The sequence below is a fragment of the Chiloscyllium punctatum genome, chromosome 2, assembly GCF_047496795.1.
Source record: "Chiloscyllium punctatum isolate Juve2018m chromosome 2, sChiPun1.3, whole genome shotgun sequence".
NCBI lineage: Eukaryota > Metazoa > Chordata > Chondrichthyes > Orectolobiformes > Hemiscylliidae > Chiloscyllium > Chiloscyllium punctatum.
The window spans coordinates 7862575-7882013 of record NC_092740.1 but is presented as its reverse complement, the minus strand read 5'-3'; the positions used below and the strand labels follow the sequence as shown (position 1 = coordinate 7882013).

General features: G+C 43.5%; 1 protein-coding gene across 6 annotated transcripts in view; it reads left to right on the top strand.

Moving 5' to 3' along the window:
* Positions 1 to 19439, top strand: part of egflam (EGF-like, fibronectin type III and laminin G domains) — a 113662-nt gene extending 94223 nt beyond the window's left edge. For all 6 annotated transcript variants that reach the window (XM_072593333.1, XM_072593353.1, XM_072593343.1 and 3 more), the window contains 5 exons: positions 1700 to 1778; positions 9757 to 9900; positions 12185 to 12268; positions 17070 to 17173; positions 18982 to 19439. In XM_072593333.1, coding sequence (XP_072449434.1) covers positions 1700 to 1778; positions 9757 to 9900; positions 12185 to 12268; positions 17070 to 17173; positions 18982 to 19136 — 566 coding nt within the window. In that variant the 3' untranslated portion in view covers positions 19137 to 19439. The remainder of the gene's footprint in view (positions 1 to 1699; positions 1779 to 9756; positions 9901 to 12184; positions 12269 to 17069; positions 17174 to 18981) is intronic.

Sequence of the window (19439 nt, the reverse complement as noted above, 5' to 3'; positions counted from 1 at the left end):
TCAACAGAGAGAAATGGTCAATGGTTTTTAATATATTTAGTATCTCGATCAGATCACCCCTTGACTTCCCCAGTTCAATGTTAAAAAACCAGGTTTACGCAAACTATCCTCACAATTTAATCCTTTTCGCCTTCATTGCGAGGGGGTGGCTGAGGGAAGTTGTTGGGGAGAACAGAAATTTCACAATAGAAAGGGGAGAGTTGAAGGATGGGATGGGGAAGATTGGTGGGTGAGGGACACAAAAATATCATAAGATGCAGGAATATAAGTAGGTCATTCAACCCATCGAGTTTACTCTGCTGTTCAGCGAGATCATGACTAATTTTATAATCCTCATCTCCACCTTTTGCCATAGCCTTTGATTCCCTTACTGATTAAAAATCTGTCCAGCTCAGCTTTGAATATAGTTAGTGGCCCAGCCTTGACAGTCCTTTATGGTAAAGATATCCACAGACTCACTCATTCCACATTCCTCCTCATCTTGGTCTTAATTGTGTGACCTCTAATTGTGAAATTGCAGTTTTTGGTCTTTAAATCTACGACAAGGGGAAGAGAATCTTTCTACACTTACCCTATCAAGTGCACTAAGACTTTTGTATGTTTCAATAAGATCACCTTTCACTCTTCTATGTTCCAACAAGTACCGTCCCAATCTCCTCAAACTCTCCTCATAAGACAGTTACTTCATATTCAGGTTCAGCTTAGTTAACTTTCTCTGGATCGCCCCCAATGCCGGTATATCTTTCCTTACATGAAAGGCTCAAAACTGTTCACAGTATTCCAGCTGTAATTTGACTAGTGCCCTTTACAGTCTTAGCAAAACCAACCTATTTTTCTGCTCCATTCCTTCTGAAATAAGGGCTAATGTTCCATTTGGCTTAACTATTATTCACTAAACATGGACTATGCACAAGTACTCCCAAATGCCTCTGATCCATAACTTTCTGCAGTCTTTCTCTATTTAAATAATATTCATCTCATCTATTCTTCCTTCCGAGATGCACAAACACTTATTTACCCACATATATTCCATGTGTGAATAAGAAAGCAAGTATGAGGAAGGGCAGAGGGGAAGATTAATGGGTGATGGAGGAGGGGTGTGAGGGAGGGAATGGGTAGGATTGCCTGATGAGTGAGGAGGGGGGATACTGGGAATCGAGGCAGAATGAGAGGGGAGAAAGACTGGGGATGAAGGCCAAGTGTGGAGAGGGATGAAAGAGTGCTGGGAGGGAGAGTTTTGAGGAGGAAAATGTATGTGTGGTGTGGGGTAAAATGCAGGAGCTGAGGGAGAATGTGCATGTAGGAAGAAGCGAGAGATGAAGGGGTGTTTAAGATTTAGGGGACGATGGAAAGTATACAGGGATAAGAGAGGTAAGGAGGTTAAAGGGCAGACAGGGGAGTAGATGGAGCTTTACTCTGACTGGTATTCAGTGTGAGTTAATGTTAGGAGCTTGGGCATGGTGCAAGAGTGTCTCTGATGTGCTCCAGAAGGGAAAAACAAGTGACATAGCGAGACAGACCTCAACTTAAATGAGTAAGTAGTAAAAACAGCAGGTGCTGGAGAAATTCCATGGGTCTGGCATCATCTGTGTGAGAGTTTGATTCTCTGTGGCTGAGGCCCCTATGTGAACCAAGGCTGTCCTCTGTCGGCCTGTTTGGGAATTGCAGAGATTCACTGAATTTCTTCCTGTAATTTCAGCTATTACAGATTCCATTGAAATCCCCCAGTTCATTGGCCGCAGTTACCTCACCTATGACCATCCAAATTTCCTTAAGCGGTAAGTATCTTCCTGCTCACCACAAACATGTGACCCTTTGTGTTGCCTGTCAGTCCTGGTTCAGAGATAATACCTCCAAGTCAGAAGGTCAGGGATTACAACACATGTCAGAGAGAGTTTGGAAAGTTGATATCGATAATAACAAATACCACTGTGAGAATTACAGGATTTAATTTAGTTGACAAGATAAAATCATAAAAGCTGACTGCATGGCAGGAGAACATTCAGCCCATCATTCTTCTTTAAGAGGACTATCCATTTAATTCCAATCCTCGGCTCTTTCCCCTAGGTCCTGTAAATATTTATTTTTCCAACAATTGTCCAATTTCCTTTTGAATATTTGGAGTCATAGAGATGCACAGCGCAGAAACAGACACTTTGGTCCAACTCGCCCATGCCGACCAGATATCCTGAATTAATCTAATCCCAATTGTCAGGATTTGGCCCATATCCTTCTAAACCCTTTCTATTCATATACCCATTCAGATGCCTTTTAAATGTTGTTATTGTACCAGCCTCCACCACTTACTTTGGCAGCTCATTCCATACACGCACCATGCTCTGCGTGAAAAAGTTGCCCCTTAGGTCCCTTTTACGTCTTTCCCCTCTCACCTTCAACCTATGGTCTCTAGTTTTGGATTCTCCCACCCCAGGGAAAATAGCTTATCTATTTACCCTATCCATGCCCCTCATGATTTTATAAATCTCTACAAGGTTACCCCTCAACCTCCAACGCTCCAGAGAAAATAGCCCCAATCTATTCAGCCTCCCACAATAGCTTAAACACTCCAACCCTGGCAACACCCTTATAGATCTTTTCTGAACCCTTTCAAGTTTCACAACATCCTTACTCTCGCAGGGAGACCAGAATTGCATGCAGTATTCCAAAAGTGGCCTAACCAACATCCTGTACAGATGCAACATGACCTCCCAACTCCTATACTCAATGCTCTGAGCAATAAAGGCAAGCATATCAAATGCTTTCTTCACTATCCTATCGACCTGAAATTCCACGTTCAATTAAGTGTATAAGTCCTGCCCTGATTTGCCTTTCCAAAATGCAGCACCTCACATTTATCCAAATTAAGCTCAATCTGCCACTCGTCAGCCCATTGGCTCATGTGATCAAGATCCCACACTACACTGTTGTCCACTACGCCTCCAATTTTGGTGCCATCGACAAACTTACTAACCATACCCTCCTATGTTCACATCCATTTCCATTGAATCTGCTTTCATTGCAATTTCAGGCAGCCCCATTCCAGATCATTTTTTTGTTCCTGTCCTCCTACCAAAAAAAAACATTTTCTCCCAATCTGCTGTAAAATAGCACCTCAGGATTTTGAGCATCTCTATCAAATCTTCTCTTAAGCTTCTCTGCTTTAAGGAGGACAATCCCAACTTCCCAAACTCTCCATGATACTGAAGTCCCTCATCTTTGGTACCATTTCAATAGGTTTTCTCTGCACCCTTTCTAAGGCCTTGATGCCCTTTCTAAAGTGTGGTGCCAAAATCTGAACACTATATCCCAGCCATTCAGTGGTTTACAAAGTCTTAGCGCAATGATGTTCTCTGTATCCCTATTTGTAAAATCATGGTTCCTGGTTGCTAGTTTAACAGCCTTCTCAACTTGTCCTGTCACCTACAAAGATTTTTGCACCTTTACCCCCAGTCTCTGTTACTGCACCTCTTTTAGAAATATTAATTCAGTTTGTGTTGCCTTTCCTTACTAGAATTTATCACTTGACACTTCTGTGCTAAATTTCATCAGCCATGAGTCTGCACATTTCTTCCTTTTGTCTATGTTAAAATCTCTGACCTCCTAGCCACATTAGGGAGATTTAAACAATCCTTAGATAAGCTCATGGACGATTTTGGGATAGTGTAGGGGGATGAGCTGAGAATACTCCACAGGTCAATGCAACATCGAGGGCGGAAGGGTCTGTTCTGCACTGTATTGTTCTATGTTCTATGCTCAATCTTATTGTTTAGTAGGAAACAGAATTTTGTGTCATGTGCAGTCTTTGAAATAATGACCAGTGTACCCATGTCCTGGTCACTAATATATATAATAAAAAACTAGAGTAGTCCTCATCCTGAATCCTGGGGAACACTACTGTCCCACAGGACAACAGAATTGAGGGTGTAGGTTTGCTCGCTGAGCTGTCAGTTTGATATCCAGATGTTTCATTACCTGGCTAGGTAACATCATCAGTGGTGACCTCCAAGTGAAGTGAAGCTGTTGTCTCCTGCTTTCTATTCATATATTTGTCCTGGATGGGGTTTCTGGGGTTTGTGGTGATGTCATTTCCTGTCTGTTTTCTGAGGGATTGATAGATGGTATCTCGATCTATGTGTTTGTTTATGGCATTGTGGTTGGAGTGCCAGGCCTTTAGGAATTCTCTGGTATGTCTTTGCAAAAATGCCATCCCGTATTCCCAATTCCTCCGCCTCCACCGGATCTGCTCCCAGGAGGACCAGTTCCACCACAGAACACACCAGATGGCCTCCTTCTTTAGAGACCGCAATTTCCCTTCCCATGTGGTTAAAGATGCCCTCCAATGCATCTCATCCACTTCCCGCACCTCCACCCTCAGACCCCACCCCTCCAACTGTAACAAGGACAGAACGGCCCTGGTGCTCACCTTCCACCCTACCAACTTTCGCATAAACCAAATCATCCGCCGACATTTCTGCCACCTCCAAACAGACCCACCACCAGGGATATATTTCGCTTCCCACCCCTTTCCGCCTTCCGCAAAGACCGTTCCCTCCGTGACTACCTGGTCAGGTCCACGCCCCCCTACAACCCACCCTCCAATCCTGGCACTTTCCACTGCCACCGCAGGAACTGTAATACCTGCGCCCACACCTCCTCCCTCACCTCTATCCAAGGCCCTAAAGGAGCCTTCCACATCCATCAAAGTTTTACTTGCACATCCACTAATATCATTTATTGTATCCGTTGCTCCCGATGCGGTCTCCTCTACATTGGGGAAACTGGGCGCCTCCTAGCAGAGCGCTTTAGGGAACATCTCCGGGACACCCGCACCAATCAACCACACCACCCCGTCGCCCAACATTTTAACTCCCCCTCCGATTCTGCCAAGGACATGGAGGTCCTGGGCCTCCTTCACCGCCGCTCCCTCACCACCAGACGCCTGGAGGAAGAACGCCATATCTTCCGCCTCGGAACACTTCAACCCCAGGGCATCAATGTGGACTTCAACAGTTTCTTCATTTCCCCTTCCCCCACCTCACCCTCATTCTAAACTTCCAGCTCAGTAACTGTCCCCATGACTTGTCCAGACTTGTCCTACCTGCCTATCTCCTTTTCCAAATAACCACTCCACCCTCTCCTCCCTGACCTATCACCTTCATCCCCTCCCCCACTCACCCATTGTACTCTATGCTACTTTCTCCCCACCCCCACCCTCCTCTAGCTTATCTCTCCACGCTTCAGGCTCACTGCCTTTATTCCTGATGAAATGCTTTTGCCTGAAACGTCGATTTCAAAGCTCCTTGGATGCTGCCTGAACTGCTGTGCTCTTCCAGCACCACTAATCCAGAATTTGGTTAGCCTATCCCAGTCGAAATGGTGAGTTCTTTTTCCTCTGTGTGTAGGGCTATGAGGGAGAGAGGGTTGTGTCTTTTTGTGACTAGCTGGTGTTCATGTATCCTGGTGGCTAACTTTCTTCCTGTTTGTCCTACATAATGTTTGTGGCAGTCCTTGCATGGAATTTTGTGGATGACGTTGGCTTTGTCCATGAGTTGTACTGGGTCTTTTAAGTTTGTTAGTTTTTGTTTGAGAGTGTTGGTGGGTTTGTGTGCTACTAGGATTCTGAGGGGTCTTAATAGTCTGGCTGTTATTTCTGAAACTTCTTTGATGTATGGTAAGATGGCTAGGGTTTCTGGCTGTGTTTGGTCTGCTTGTCGTGGTTTGTTCTTGAGGAATCTGCGGACTGTATTTTTTTGAGTATCCGTTCTTCTTGAATACATTATATAGGTGGTTATCCTCTGTTTTCCAAAGTTCGTCTGTACTGCAGTGTGTGGTGGCTCATTGAAATAGTGTTCTGATACAGCTTCGTTTGTGTGTGTTGGGATGGTTGCTGGTGTAGTTAAGTATTTGATCAGTGTTTGTGGGTTTTCTGTATACACAGGTTTGTAGTTCTCCGTTGTCCTTTCTTTTGACTGTGACGTCCAGGAATGCGAGTTTGTTGTCGGTTTCTTCCTCCTTGGTGACCTTTATGCCTGTGAGAGTGTTGTTGATGATGTTAAATGTCTCTTCTATCTTGTTTCGTTTTGTGATGACAAAGGTGTCATCTACGTAGCGGACCCAGATTTTTGGTTTGATGGTTGGTAGGGCTGTTTGTTCCAGTCTTTGCATTACCGCTTCTGCTATGAATCCTGATAGAGGAGATCCCATGTGGGTGCCGTTGGTTTGTTTGTAGATTATGTTGTTGAAAGTGAAGTGGGTGGTGAGGCACAGGTCCACTAGCTTCATGATGTTTTCATTGGTAATGTGATTGGTGGTGGTTGGGGTGTATGTGTGATGGTCTCTTCTAAAAGTGTGGTAAGTGTTTCCTTTGCCAGGTCGATGTTGATGGAGGTGAACAGTGCTGTTACGTCAAATGAGATCATTGTTTCGTCTTCCTCTATTTTGGTGTTTTTGATGATTTTTAGGAATTCCTGGGTGGAGTGGATGGAATGCTGTGACTCTTTTACTAGGTATTTCAGTCTTGCGTGTAGTTCTTTGGCCAGTCTGTAAGTTGGTTTTCCAGGTAGTGAGACTATAGGTCTGAGGGGGGCTCCTGGTTTATGGATTTTTGATAATCCATAGAATCATGGGGTGTTGGTCCCATCGGGCTTCATTTTCTGGAATTCCGTCTTGTTTAATTGTCCGGAATTGTGTAATTTTCTTAGGAGATATGTAATTTTGTTTCCTAGTTGTGGGGTTGGGTCTAGCACCACCTGTTGGTAGGTGTTGGTGTCTGCGAGTAGTGTATTGGCTTTCTCTGTGTAATCCCTTCTGTTCAGGATGACTGTGAGCCAACCTTTGTCTGCAGGTAATATAACGATGTTTTTGTCTTTTTTGAGGTTTTCTAGGGTTTTTTTTCTTGTGTGTTCAGTTTGTTTCCTCCCCTCTTTCGGCTCGGAATAGGTGCAACTGTCTGTCTGATCATTTGTTAAGTTTCTTCCGTGTGATTGTTGTCCTTCAATGTGGTTTCTAATGCCACTAGGAAATCCTTCTTGTCAGCGTCTCGGTAATTGAAATTTAATCCTTTTACTAGTACCGCTTTTTCTGTGTTTGATAGGGTCCGGTCTGATAAGTTCTTTATCCATGCCCCTGAATTATCGGTTTTGTCTTTTTTTGTGAGTTTGTCAAGATTTTTCTTCAGGTCCCGATTTTTCTTTATCTGTGTTTGTCATTGTTTGGTGTTTATGGCTCATTCTACCGCGTCTGTCCATTCTTGATTTGTTGCTTGTTTGAATAACGGTTTTTTGTCCGCAATTTCCCGGTTGTATTTTCGGAGTCGGTGGTGGGCGTCATTGATTAGTTCTCGGAGCACTCTGCGGCCATTTCGTTCTGTTAAGCTTCTGGCTTGAGGTGTTTTTATCGGCGGTTTATATTGGAGACGTTTTGGCAGTCACTGTTGTCTCAAACATTCAGGTAGGAAGTACAGTTGTTCGCGGATGGAACTCTCTCGGATGGCATTCCTTTCCCATCTTCGGGCAAGTTGTAGCATGTTGCGCCCATAGGTTTTCGCAAGGTTTGTGAAGGTTTGTAGCTCAGGTTGAGGTTTAGGGTGTAGGTTTGCTCGCTGAGCTGTAGGTTTGATATCCAGATGTTTCATTACCTGGCTAGGTAACATCATCAGTGGCGACAACAGAATGATTACAGCGCAGTAGGAAGCCCATCAGCCCCTCATGCCTGCAAAAGTTCTTTGAATGAGCAATCACTTTGTGTCATTCTCCCACATTTTCTGCATAACTTTGCACATTTTCCCTCATTTGATGTTCATATAATTCCCTTTTGACAGACATGATTGAATCTGCCTCTGTTACACTCTGTGGCTGCACATTTCAGATCCTACCTAACCTTTTGCTTCATGGAAAAGCTCTTCCTCATGCAGCTTTGGCTTCTTTTGCCAGTTACCTTAAACCTGTACCCGCGCATGATTTATCATTTCTCCCTTACCTACTCTGCACAGGTCCCTCATGATTTTGAACACCTCAATCAAATCTTCACTCAACCTTCTCATCACCACGGAAAACAGCCCTAACTCCTCCAATATACCTCACCATAGCATCACCAGTGTCATTTTCTTCAGCTCTCACTCTCTCTCTCTCTCTCCCATACCTTCACATCCTGCCTTGGACACAATACTCCACCTAAGGCTAAACTAATGTCTTCTATAAATTTAACAGAACACTCTACTCTATGCCCCTGACCCAAGGATATTATATGTTTTACTAACTGCTTTTTCAATCTGTCTCAACACTTTGTGGCATTTATTCACTTACAGTAAGATCTCTCCATTCCTTCCCCTCCTGTCCATGCCCTTTGACTAAACTTTTCAATGTCTTTCTCAAGTTCCACATTGTCCTCCACAGTTTACCAATGTTCAAAGTTTTGTATCATCCACCAGTTTTGTATCATCCACAACACTCCCCTGCATAGCAAGATAGATCTTGTTAATATATATATGAAATTAAAGGACCCCAATACCAATGCATGGGGGATTCCACTACAAATCTTCCTGCAGACCAAAAATGTTGATTAATTATTATTCACTGTTTCCGGCTGCCAATTTTGGATCCAAATTGTTAACCTTTTTATTCCATAAGTTCGAACTTTCCTCACATAGATTTATCTATGTGTCTATTAATTTTGTCTCAGTTAGTGTTCCTAAAATGTTCCCCACCACCAAAGTTAAAATAACTAGTCAGCAATTGCTTGTCTTATTCTTCCACCTTTGTTTTTGAACAATAGTTTTTTTTTGCAATTTTCACGTCCCCTGGGACAACTCAAATCTAAGAGAATCTTGAAAATGAAGACCAGGGCCTCTGTACTGTGTATTCCCTCAGTGTTGATGGGTACATGGCATCTGGTGCCTCATCAATTTTAAGTGCAAGCAGTGAACACTGGGAAGGCAGTGGCCTAAATCATATTATCATTGGACTGTTAATCCAGAGACCCAGATAATGTTCTTGGGGACCAAAGTTTGAATCCTGCCATGGCAGTTAGTGGAATTTGAATTCAATGAAAAACAAAATCTGAATTTAGGAGTCTCATGATGACCATGAATCCACTTTTGATTATTGGAAAAACCCATCTGGTTCACTAATGTCCTTTAGGGAAGGAAACTGCTGACCCACCCAGTGATGCTCTCATCCCATGATTGGATCAAAAAAATTCAATACTTCTTTTTCAATTTCCTCTTCCACCATGGCTTGGGTAGAATATTGTTCTTTCTGAAAGATGGTGTTAGCTTGTCAGTCTCAAAAACTACTCAGTAAAATTCAGCTTTCTGTCTTTTCATCTCCACGTTATGCAACCTCTTCCCTCTTGCACTTTGCCCTGCAACATCACAATTTAATTGAGGCACTCACGAGGGCAATAGATGATTATTTGGAGAAATATAATGTGCAAGGGCATGGGGAAAACGGAGATTGATACAAGGTAATGACAGTGCAACTGCTATGGGGCAAATGGACTCTTTCTACATCATAACAATTCAGTGATTAATGTCTTTATTCTTATGGACCGATCAGTCATCCAGAGGCCAAAAACAGGGGGGGATAAATGTTTCGGAAGCTCATGAAATTGTTGAATGTTTTTTCTCATTATTTTGTTCACTTGGAGTGAATCTGAATTCCATTTATTGAAGTTGATTGGTGATGGCTCCATTTTGAGTTAATGACTCCAGGTTAGCTTTGAATTGAGATTGTTGTTTTCCTTCAATCTTCTGAGCAGAGTCTCAGGAACCAGGTCCAATATCTTCATGAGGTTCAAGACGACAGCTGACGATGGGTTGCTGCTTTGGAGAGGAGACAGCACCATGAGGATTAACAGTGACTTCATCTCACTTGGTCTCCAGGATGGTGCCTTGGTATTCAGGTGAGTTCTTTGGTCTCTATGTAGAGATTCAACAGTATTTGTGACTCCTCAGAAACAAAAGCAGTCCATGTCCAAACACAGCAAGATCTGGACAATATCCAGGCTTGCTTCGACAAGTTACAAGTAACATGCATATCACACAAATGTCAGGTAATGACCATCCCCAACAAGACACAATGTAACTATTGCCCATTGACATTCAAAGGCATTACCATCATTTAATCCCTCACTACCAATGGAGTTATCATTGACCAGAAACTGACCTGGTCTAGGTTTTTAATTATTGTGGTGGCAAGAGCAGGTCAGAGACCAGGAACCCTGCAGTGAATAACTTACCTCCTGACTCCCCAAAGCCAGGAATGTGATAAAATGCTCCTCACTTAATTGGATGAGTGCAGCTCCAATGACATTCAAGAAGCTTCTGACCCTATCCAGGAGATTGGCACCACATCCACAAATATCCACTTCCTCCACCACCAACACTCAGTAGCAGTAGTGTGTACAACCTATAAGATGCTGCAGAAATTCACCAAAGATCCTCAGACAGCACCTTTCAAATGCACAACTACTTCCATCTAAAAGGACAAGGACAGCAGGTACGTGGGAACACCAGCACCTGCCAGATCCCTTCCAAGCCGTTCACCAGCATGATGCTATTGTGGCACTGCAGCAAGTGTTCCCTGACCAAGGTCCCTGTCTCAGCATTACTGCAGTGCTCCAGCAAAGCTCAGCACAAGCTGGAAGAACAGCACTTCATTCTCCGCTTGGGAATTCTACAGCCTTCAGGACTCAATATCGATTTCAACAATTTTAGGGTTTGAGATATCTTCCTCCATGTTCTTACCCCACGCCTTGTTACCACATGGTCTGTTATTGCATGCAATCCATTGTTATCCACTAATAGTTGCCATTTCTAGCTATTCATTCTCCTAGGCTAATCATTATCCACTTCTTTTGTCTATTCAACTGTTCTTCTCTCTCCTTGAGCTCTATCTCCACCCATCATTTACTCCTTAGCCCTTCCCCTCACCCCGTCTTCTGCATAAAAACTAACTTTTTTCTAGCTAGGAGCAAATTATTGCAGATAGAATCATAGAAGCATAGAGATGTACAGCATGGAAACAGACCCTTCGGTCCAACCCGTCCATGCTGACCAGATATCCCAACCTAATCTAGTCCCACCTGCCAGCACCCAGCCCATATCCCTCCAAACCCTTCCTATTCATATACCCATCCAAATGCCTCTTTATGTTGGAATCTGTACTGAAAATGCTGGAGATCACAGCGGGTCACACAGCATCCATGGAGAGAAAGCAAATTAACATTTCGAGTTCTAGATGACCCTTCGTCAGAGCCGAAGGGAAGTGTGGAGGGGTCAGCATTTATGAAATAGCTGGGGGAAGGGTTTGGGAGTAGTGTGGTGTAATGTGCTGAGGGAGAAAAGATGTTGTTAATACTGATTAAGTGATGGGAATGTGAGAATGGCAGAACAACCGTGCATCTAACTGCCAGGTGAGAAAGAACAGAGAGTCCCATTGGGGTGTGGGGAGGGAAGAGAGTTCATAGTGATGGAGAATGTAACAAGTAAAGATAAAAGAAAGGGAAAAAGTTCCGAGCTACCATCTGAAGAAGGGTCACAGGACCTGAAACATTAACTCTGACTCCTCTCCACTGATGTTGCCAGACCTGCTGAGCTATTCCAGTTTTTGTCTCTCTTTTTACAACATTCCTTTGCCCCCCTCCTGTACTGGTGGCATTTTAGACCATTTATTGCTTTATCGTCCCTAATGATGCAGTCGGCCACTTTTATTGCCTACAAACATTTGCGCAAGAAATTCAACTAAGCCTTTCACAGTAGTTTGTTGTTTGCATTTCTAATTAACTTTTATCGGAAAAATCTAGAATATTGTAGAATCAGATTTTTCCTTCTCTTTTTACCAATTAACAAACTTGGGACTGTGGCTTAACTGGGCTTTTCAAAAATGACCCCTATTAAAATGCTTGTGTGTTTTGAACTGCCTGTTCACAGAATGTTCAGTAAATTCCCTAATGTTTCTTCATATGGAGAATCTTATGTTATCCAATATCTTTATACAGAGACCAACATGGCTGTGATTTACCTCTGGAAACTCCTTTTCAGCCACGTTACATCAACTTTAGTCAAGCTGCTACAACAACAGTATTATCTATTGTTCCTGTATTTACCCAGGTGTTTATACTGCTTTCTCTCTCTGTTGTTTCTGTATTTACCTGGGTGTTTATAATGCTCTCCCTCTTGTTCCAGCTATAACCTTGGCAGTGGAACAGTTGCCATCATGGTAAATGGATCATTTCATGATGATAGATGGCACCGTGTGAAGGCAGTTCGGTGAGTCATTCAAGTAAAAGTAAAATACTGTGGGTGCTGGAAACCTGCAATAAAAACAAAGGAGAAACTCAGCTGGTCTGGCAACATCTGTGGAGAAAGAAAAACTGAGTTAATCTTCCGAGTCAAGTATGATTCCCCTGCGGAACCCGTCCAAGCGAGTAGGGATTATTTCATCACTGTCCTGACTTGCGGCTTGTGGACAGACCTTAGTCATTCTGCGAAAGTGTCACAACAGACTCATAACAGAATCGAAACATTAACTCGGTTTCTCCCTCCAAAGATGTGGCCAGAGTGGTCAGTGCATTGAGTATAGGGGTTGGATGTCATGTTGTGGCTATACAGGACAGCGGTGAGGCCTCTTTTAGAATACTACGTTCAATGCTGGTCTCCCTGCTGCAGTAAAGTTGTTAAACTTGAAAGGGTGCAGAAAAGATTGGTAAGGATGTTGCCAGGGTTGGAGTGTTTGTGCTGTAGGGAGAGGCTGAATAGGCGGAGGCTTTTTCACCTTGAGCATCAGAGGCTGAGGGATGACCACAGAGGTGGTCATAAGATGGGGGGGGGGGGGGGTACATGGATAGGGTGAATAGCCAAGGTCTTTTTCCCAGAGTAGGGGAGTCCAAATCTAGAGGGAGAGAGTTTCAGGGAAGAGGGTTTAAAGGTAAAGAGTTTAAGGGGAGAGGGGAAACATTTAAAAAGGACCAAAGGTGCAGCTTTTTCACACAGAGGGTGGTGCACATATGGAATAAGTTGCCAGAGGAAGTGATGAAGGTGGGTACAATTACAACATTTAAAAGGCTCCTGATCAGGTACATGAATAGGATGGTTCCACCACCTTCTCAAGGGCAACTAGTGATGGATGGTAAATGCTGGCCAGCCGGGACAGGATGAATTTTTAGAAAATTATTTACCTCAGTGTTGTACAGACCAACATTAAGAATTCCTCTCCTGCCATCCTCCATTGTCTCTGAGATATCTTACTGTCGAATTGGTACCCTAACCTGGATCAATTAAATAATCAATTAAATCCAAATAAATATTGGGGCTATCTAAGCCAGTGGTTGATGGTCAGATAGTGTCAGAGCAGCATAGTCACATACCAGAATCACATGGAATCCCAGATGCTGCTAACTACATGGGAATTGTCTGGAAATTGAAATTTCCATCAGGCTACTCCCCCTTCTTTTGGAACTTTCTGAAAGAATCCAGTGAAAGCAGAGAGTTCAGAGTATTCTGCTGCTGTTAAGTTAATATTTATCCAAGGGATTAAAAACTTGCTCTAAGTCCACAACTCGGCACTGAACCCCCGTTCCATTACAGCCTCTCAACACCTGGCACAACTCCCGACATAGCCCTTCCCAGATTTGATAGCACCCCCTCTCCTGACTCGATAATTCCTGATCTGACCTAACACCTTTTTCAGACTCTCCCCCTCTGAACCCAACATGCCACAACCTCTCAATCTGCCACTCCCCACCCCATACCGGCTGACCCCGATTCACTTAGCACTCATTCACTTTCCAGGTTTCCTTGACATTCAGCTCGCACCCACCCAACTGGCAATTTACCATTTACCCAGATGGCCCAGGACCCACTTGGCTCCCTACCCAACTGGCCATTTTCTTGGAGAAAATTAGAGAATCACCAGGAGACACAGAGAGTTCTTCAAGAAGTAGGTCTTTTATTTGCAAACAAAAACCGTGACACTGAGAAAACAGATTCTCAAATGCCCCCGAACCTCAGGGTCAGTGATTTTTATATTTTTTTTATCATGTTTCAGAGGGCTTATCAGCATGTCCAACTATATTAATCAAAGAACCTCACTCTAGCTACACAATAAACCAGTGATGTTAGTTCCCATTATCTCTCTAGTTGTACATTCTACTTAATGTTAATCTAATGTCACGGTTAGATATTTCGTGCTAACTTTTGCAACAATGGTCTTTCATTCCAGACCCTATTTAATATTTTCCTAATGTCGTGATTAGATATTTATTATCACCTCTGCTACAGTGATCTTCCATTCCAGACTAACCTGTCATGATAATATATTTAGCTATTCCATCAATTACAAAAGTCTCCTGTCTCAAGCTGACCCTGCTAACTATTAATTAGATATTTAATGTCATGTCCCAAATATTGATGGTCCCAATCTTGTCATAATGACAATTAACAGGGAGACTACCTATCCTAACTGTTATCTCATCTCGCCATAGTGACCTTTCAGCCTCAACCTTACTCTGCTAATTGGTGTAAGAGCATTCCACGATATTTATCCCATCCTGCCTTCCATAGACCCCTTGCAACAAGTCACCAGTGGTCTTCATGCTTTACCCTATGCTCTTTATTTTCCATACCATTTTCCCACCTGGCCTCATACCTACCTAGCAGTCTTTCCCCTCATCTATCTAGTTCTCAAGGATAGGTATTGAGGAGGCACAGTAGTGGAATGATAACGACATTGGAGGTGCAATCCAGAGACACAGACAAATGCCACCCGGTTCAAGGACAATTAGAGAGAGGCAACAAATGCTGCCCTTGCTGGTGATGCTCTCATCACGTGAAGAGACTAAAGAAACCTCTCTCCTGCCGGGCACGCTGAACCCCTCACATACCTTCATCTATTATCCACTCTCAGGAGCTGTCAAAGTGGTTCTGATTCTGGGGGCAAATTAGCTCCCTTGGCTGGATGGCTGGTTTGTGGTACAGAGAAATACCAACAGCCGTAGGTTCAATTCCCACACTGGCTGAATCTGACCCTCTTTCTCAACCTTTCCCTTGCCTGAGGCTTGGTGACTGTCACATGAAAGCATCACCAGTCATAACTCTGCAATGAGAGAATAGCGTAAGGTCCTCTGGGACTGTGGATCCTTTAATTCCGCTGGACAGAAAGACATTTGAACATGGAGCATGCATTGGCCATTCAACCTCTTGGGACTGTTCGGCCATTCAGTTCACTGATTAATCTGATTGTAATCCCAAATCCGCATTCCCATCTACTTATGAAAATCATTCCCCCCATCCCCCCCCCCCACTTAAATTAGCAAAGATCTATCCACCTCTGCCTTGAATCATTCAAAGGCTCTCATTTCTTCCAACTTTTCTGGAATAGAGTTCCAAATCCTTGGAGAGAAACCAATTCTCCTTACCTCTGTTTGAAATGGGTGACCCCTGATATTTAAACAAATCTAGACTCTCCCACCCGAAGAAACAATCTCTCCACATCCACCCAGTCAAACCTGTCAGGATTTTAAATGTTTCAATCAAGTCAACACTTAAATCACAGAAAGCACCGACCCCTGTAAAAGGAGGCATAGTTTCAACTAAGATCTTCCGCGCTGGTATAATAAAACAAAGAACAGTGGGTGCTAGAGGTCTGAAACAAACAAAAACAGAAATTGCTGGAGCAACTTAACAGGTCTGGCAGTATCTGTGGAGAGGGAAACAGAGTTAATCTTTTGAGTTCAGTGACCTTTCTTCAGAATTGGGAAAAGGTGATATTTCAGCTGATGACATGGATTGGGGGTTACAGAACTGAGCAGATAGATGGAGATGGCAGCCAGAGATTCAGAAATAAGAAGGAAGGCAGATAAAAGGGTTGTTAACAGTAAGCAGGAAAGAAGAGAAGCTTCTCAGATTTCTGAAGATGATTACAACAGGGGGCCGATGTTCGGGAATCTCCAAAAGTAAAACTCATCCATAGGTTAGTGGGCATCTTTGAATCTGTTTGAAATATCTTGGCCAAAGTTTCCTGTTCCCCATAACACTCTGTTCCAATGCTGCCCTCGCTATGTTTGCATTAGGCTTGATTCATTTGACCTGGAGCTCAGCGATCCTCTCCAAGTGAGTTTTGAGAAGAATTTTAGTTCAGGTTGAGGTTGTGGATGTAGGTTTGCTCACTGAGCTGGAAGGTTAATTTCCAGACATTTTGTCACCCTACTAGGTAACATCTTCAGTGGATTAGTGGTGCTGGAAGAGCACAGCAGTTCAGGCAGCATCCAACGAGCAGCGAAATCGACGTTTTGGGCAAAAGCCCTTGCAGTCATTGTTTTTACCTAACATCTTCAGTGGGCCTCAGGCGAAGCACTTCTCATAATTCCTGCTTTCTATTTATATGTTTGGGTTTCTTTGGGTTAATGATGTCATTTCCTGTGGTGAGGTCATTTTCTGTTCTTTTTTTTTCTTTTTTTCTCTCAGAGGATGGTAGATCGGGTCTAACTCGATGTGTTTGTTGATAGAGTTCTGGTTTGGCCAAACAAAGATATGCACAAGAAGCATGGCATTCCAACCAGAACTCTATCAACAAAACACGTTCCACCCTGAGCTGCTCTCACTGCTTCTGCCAAGTCCCATGCAGTTAGCAGCCCTCTGCTCACAGATCTCTATTGGTTCCCAATCCAATACTAGCTCAAACTGATTCTAATTTACTCTAATTTAATCTGTTCCTCACTGTCTTCCTCACTCCTTATCTCTACAATCTCCTCAAATCCCACAACCCATGCTTCTGTGTTATAGGCTTCTCTCAAAGAGTCCATCAATGTGTCCGTTTGTGTGTGTGTGTGTGTGTGTGTGTGTGCGCGTGCGCGTATTAAGCTGTACAGTTGTCTGTGGCTGTGCATGTCTGTTTAAGGATATGATTGCAATGACTTGTTGTTTGAGTATTGGGATATTGATGGAATGCTTAGCTAAACATCTGAATCTCCTGCCTGTGTGTTTCATTGTGTGTTTGTGTGTACAGGGTAAAGTCAACTTCTTTTAGAGCTCTCTACATCATTTACATGTGTTTGATGTCTCTGTAATGCAGGGATGGGCAGTCAGGCAAGCTAACGGTCGACGATTATGGTGCGAAAACTGGCAAGTCCCCAGGAAAGATGCGTCAGTTGAACATGAATGGACCACTATATGTCGGTAAGAGGCAATCAGTACTAGACAGTCACTGGACTGCACAGTGCTGTGACTCTCTCCTAGCTCGAAAACAGGGCACACCATCACTGAAAGCACAGAACTTCCCAGTTACCAATGCCAGTTTTCTTTGTAAAATGGCATTAGATGCCTATTTCTAATTGCCTTTGAACTGAGAAGCTTGGTTATTTCTGAGTGCAGCTCATAGCCTGTTGTGGGTCTGGACTCATATGTAGACCAGACCAGGTAAAGATGGATGACTTCTGTGTCTCAAGGACATAGTGAACCAGATGGGATTTTACAACAATCAGTGTGATGGTTACCATCACTGAGGCAAATTAAACTTTCTAGATTTTATTAATGCATTTAAATACTCCCATCTGCTCTTATGGATTTGAACCTATGTCCCAAGGGCATTAACCCAGGCCTCCAGAACAAATAGAGAGAATGTTGGAGAAACTCAGCAGGTCTGGCAGCATCTGTGGAGAGAGAAACAGAGTTAACATTTTGAGTTTAATATGACTTCTGTTCAGAGCTCCTGGATTACCAGTCCAGTGACATTATCACTACCATCTTCCCCTCAAGTGCTAGCCCCTCGTGATGTGAAATCAGCAGAGTAAGGGACTGCTCTGGTTGGGTACGTGGGATTTCTTGGGCTGATAGTTATAAGTCATCAGCCTGGCTAGTCATCAACTGAATCTTCTTTGACAGATTGTTGTTAGATTGGTCTGCCGAGGGAGATGGAGTAAGTGCAGGGGGATGGAGTTGGGTTACAGATGAACTATGACTTTGCTGAATGCGCTGCAGACTTAATGGGCTGAATAGCCTCCTTGACCACTGTGGAGGATAGACCAAGGTTTGTGCATGGGCCTAAGAAAAAGACTCGCTGACACCTGAAGACAGCAAGTACAGTAATCAGTTAGAATTAGGACAATCCAAAACCGAGAGAAACCTCTGAGGACAGAATCAATGTGGGGTCCTCTGTTAAGAGGATGCTTGAGGTGATTATGTACAAAGTAGCCGCAGACCGGCTCTGATCTGTATAGGAAGATCTTCCTCTGCACAGGAAGGAGATGTCCCCACACAGGAAGTAATTTGGAATATAAAACAGATCTCAACAATGATGGCTATATAGCCACTGTTAATTGTCATAAAATTCCATCTGGTTCACAGATGGACAGAAATCTGCCATCCTTACAAGTCTGACTTACATATGACTCCAGACCCAGCAATGTGGTTGACTCTTAGCTGCCCTCTGAAATGGTCCAAGTGGCCTCTCAATTCAAGGGCGGTTTGGGATGGGCAAAAAATGCCAATGAAACCCATATTCCGTAAACAAGTACAAAGACTTTGTTTACACTCAGGAAACAGCTTATTCCACACAGGAAGTAATTCCCTCCACTGAGGCAGCAGCAACCTTGACACAGGAAAGATTAATCACTGCACAGCAAAACCATACATGGGATAAACTAACCTCTGCACAGGAAGCAGCAGCACATACACAGGAAGTAGCTCCTCATGTACAGGAATTGGCCTCCCACACACAGGAGGTAGTTCCGCTCAGTCAGGAAATAGATCCCTATACACAACAAATAGCTCCCTAGAGACAGGAGCTAGCCTTCTATACACAGGAAATAACTCCCTTCAGTCAGGAAGTAGCTCCCCATAAACAGGAAGTATCTCACTTCATAAGTAGCTTCCTATCCAGGTATAAATGTGCATTATGGTGTGGTCAATGTGGTCACTGAGAATGTTGTCCGACTGAAGGAATCTCGTGCCTCACATTCTTTTTCCTTCTTTTCCTACTTTGTCAGGAGGGATGAAAGAGATCGCCCTCCACACCAACCGCCAGTACATGAGGGGCTTCGTAGGCTGCATCTCCCATTTTACCCTCTCAACTGATTACCACATCTCACTGGTGGAGGATGCCACAGATGGAAAGAACATCAACACCTGTGGGATCAAATAACTCCCTCCGGCCAGGAGCTGTGCCATGGTCGAAGGAGAAAAGGGGAAAGCAAAGGAAAAGTGTTACTCTTTCCCCAAAAAACAAAATAACACTTGGACAATAAATATCAGAGCAATAACCGAGATTGGGAACTGGCAGTTACAAGACGTTCCACTTCCATGGGCTTTCCATGACAACTGAATCATCTAGTTGCATCATTTCAGCTGGACATTATCTTTTCCCTGATTGAGTCACTTGTTTGATTGTATCCTGCTCTTTTCCAATTAAATGACAGCTCTTGGTAGACAATGGGCTGGACCCTGA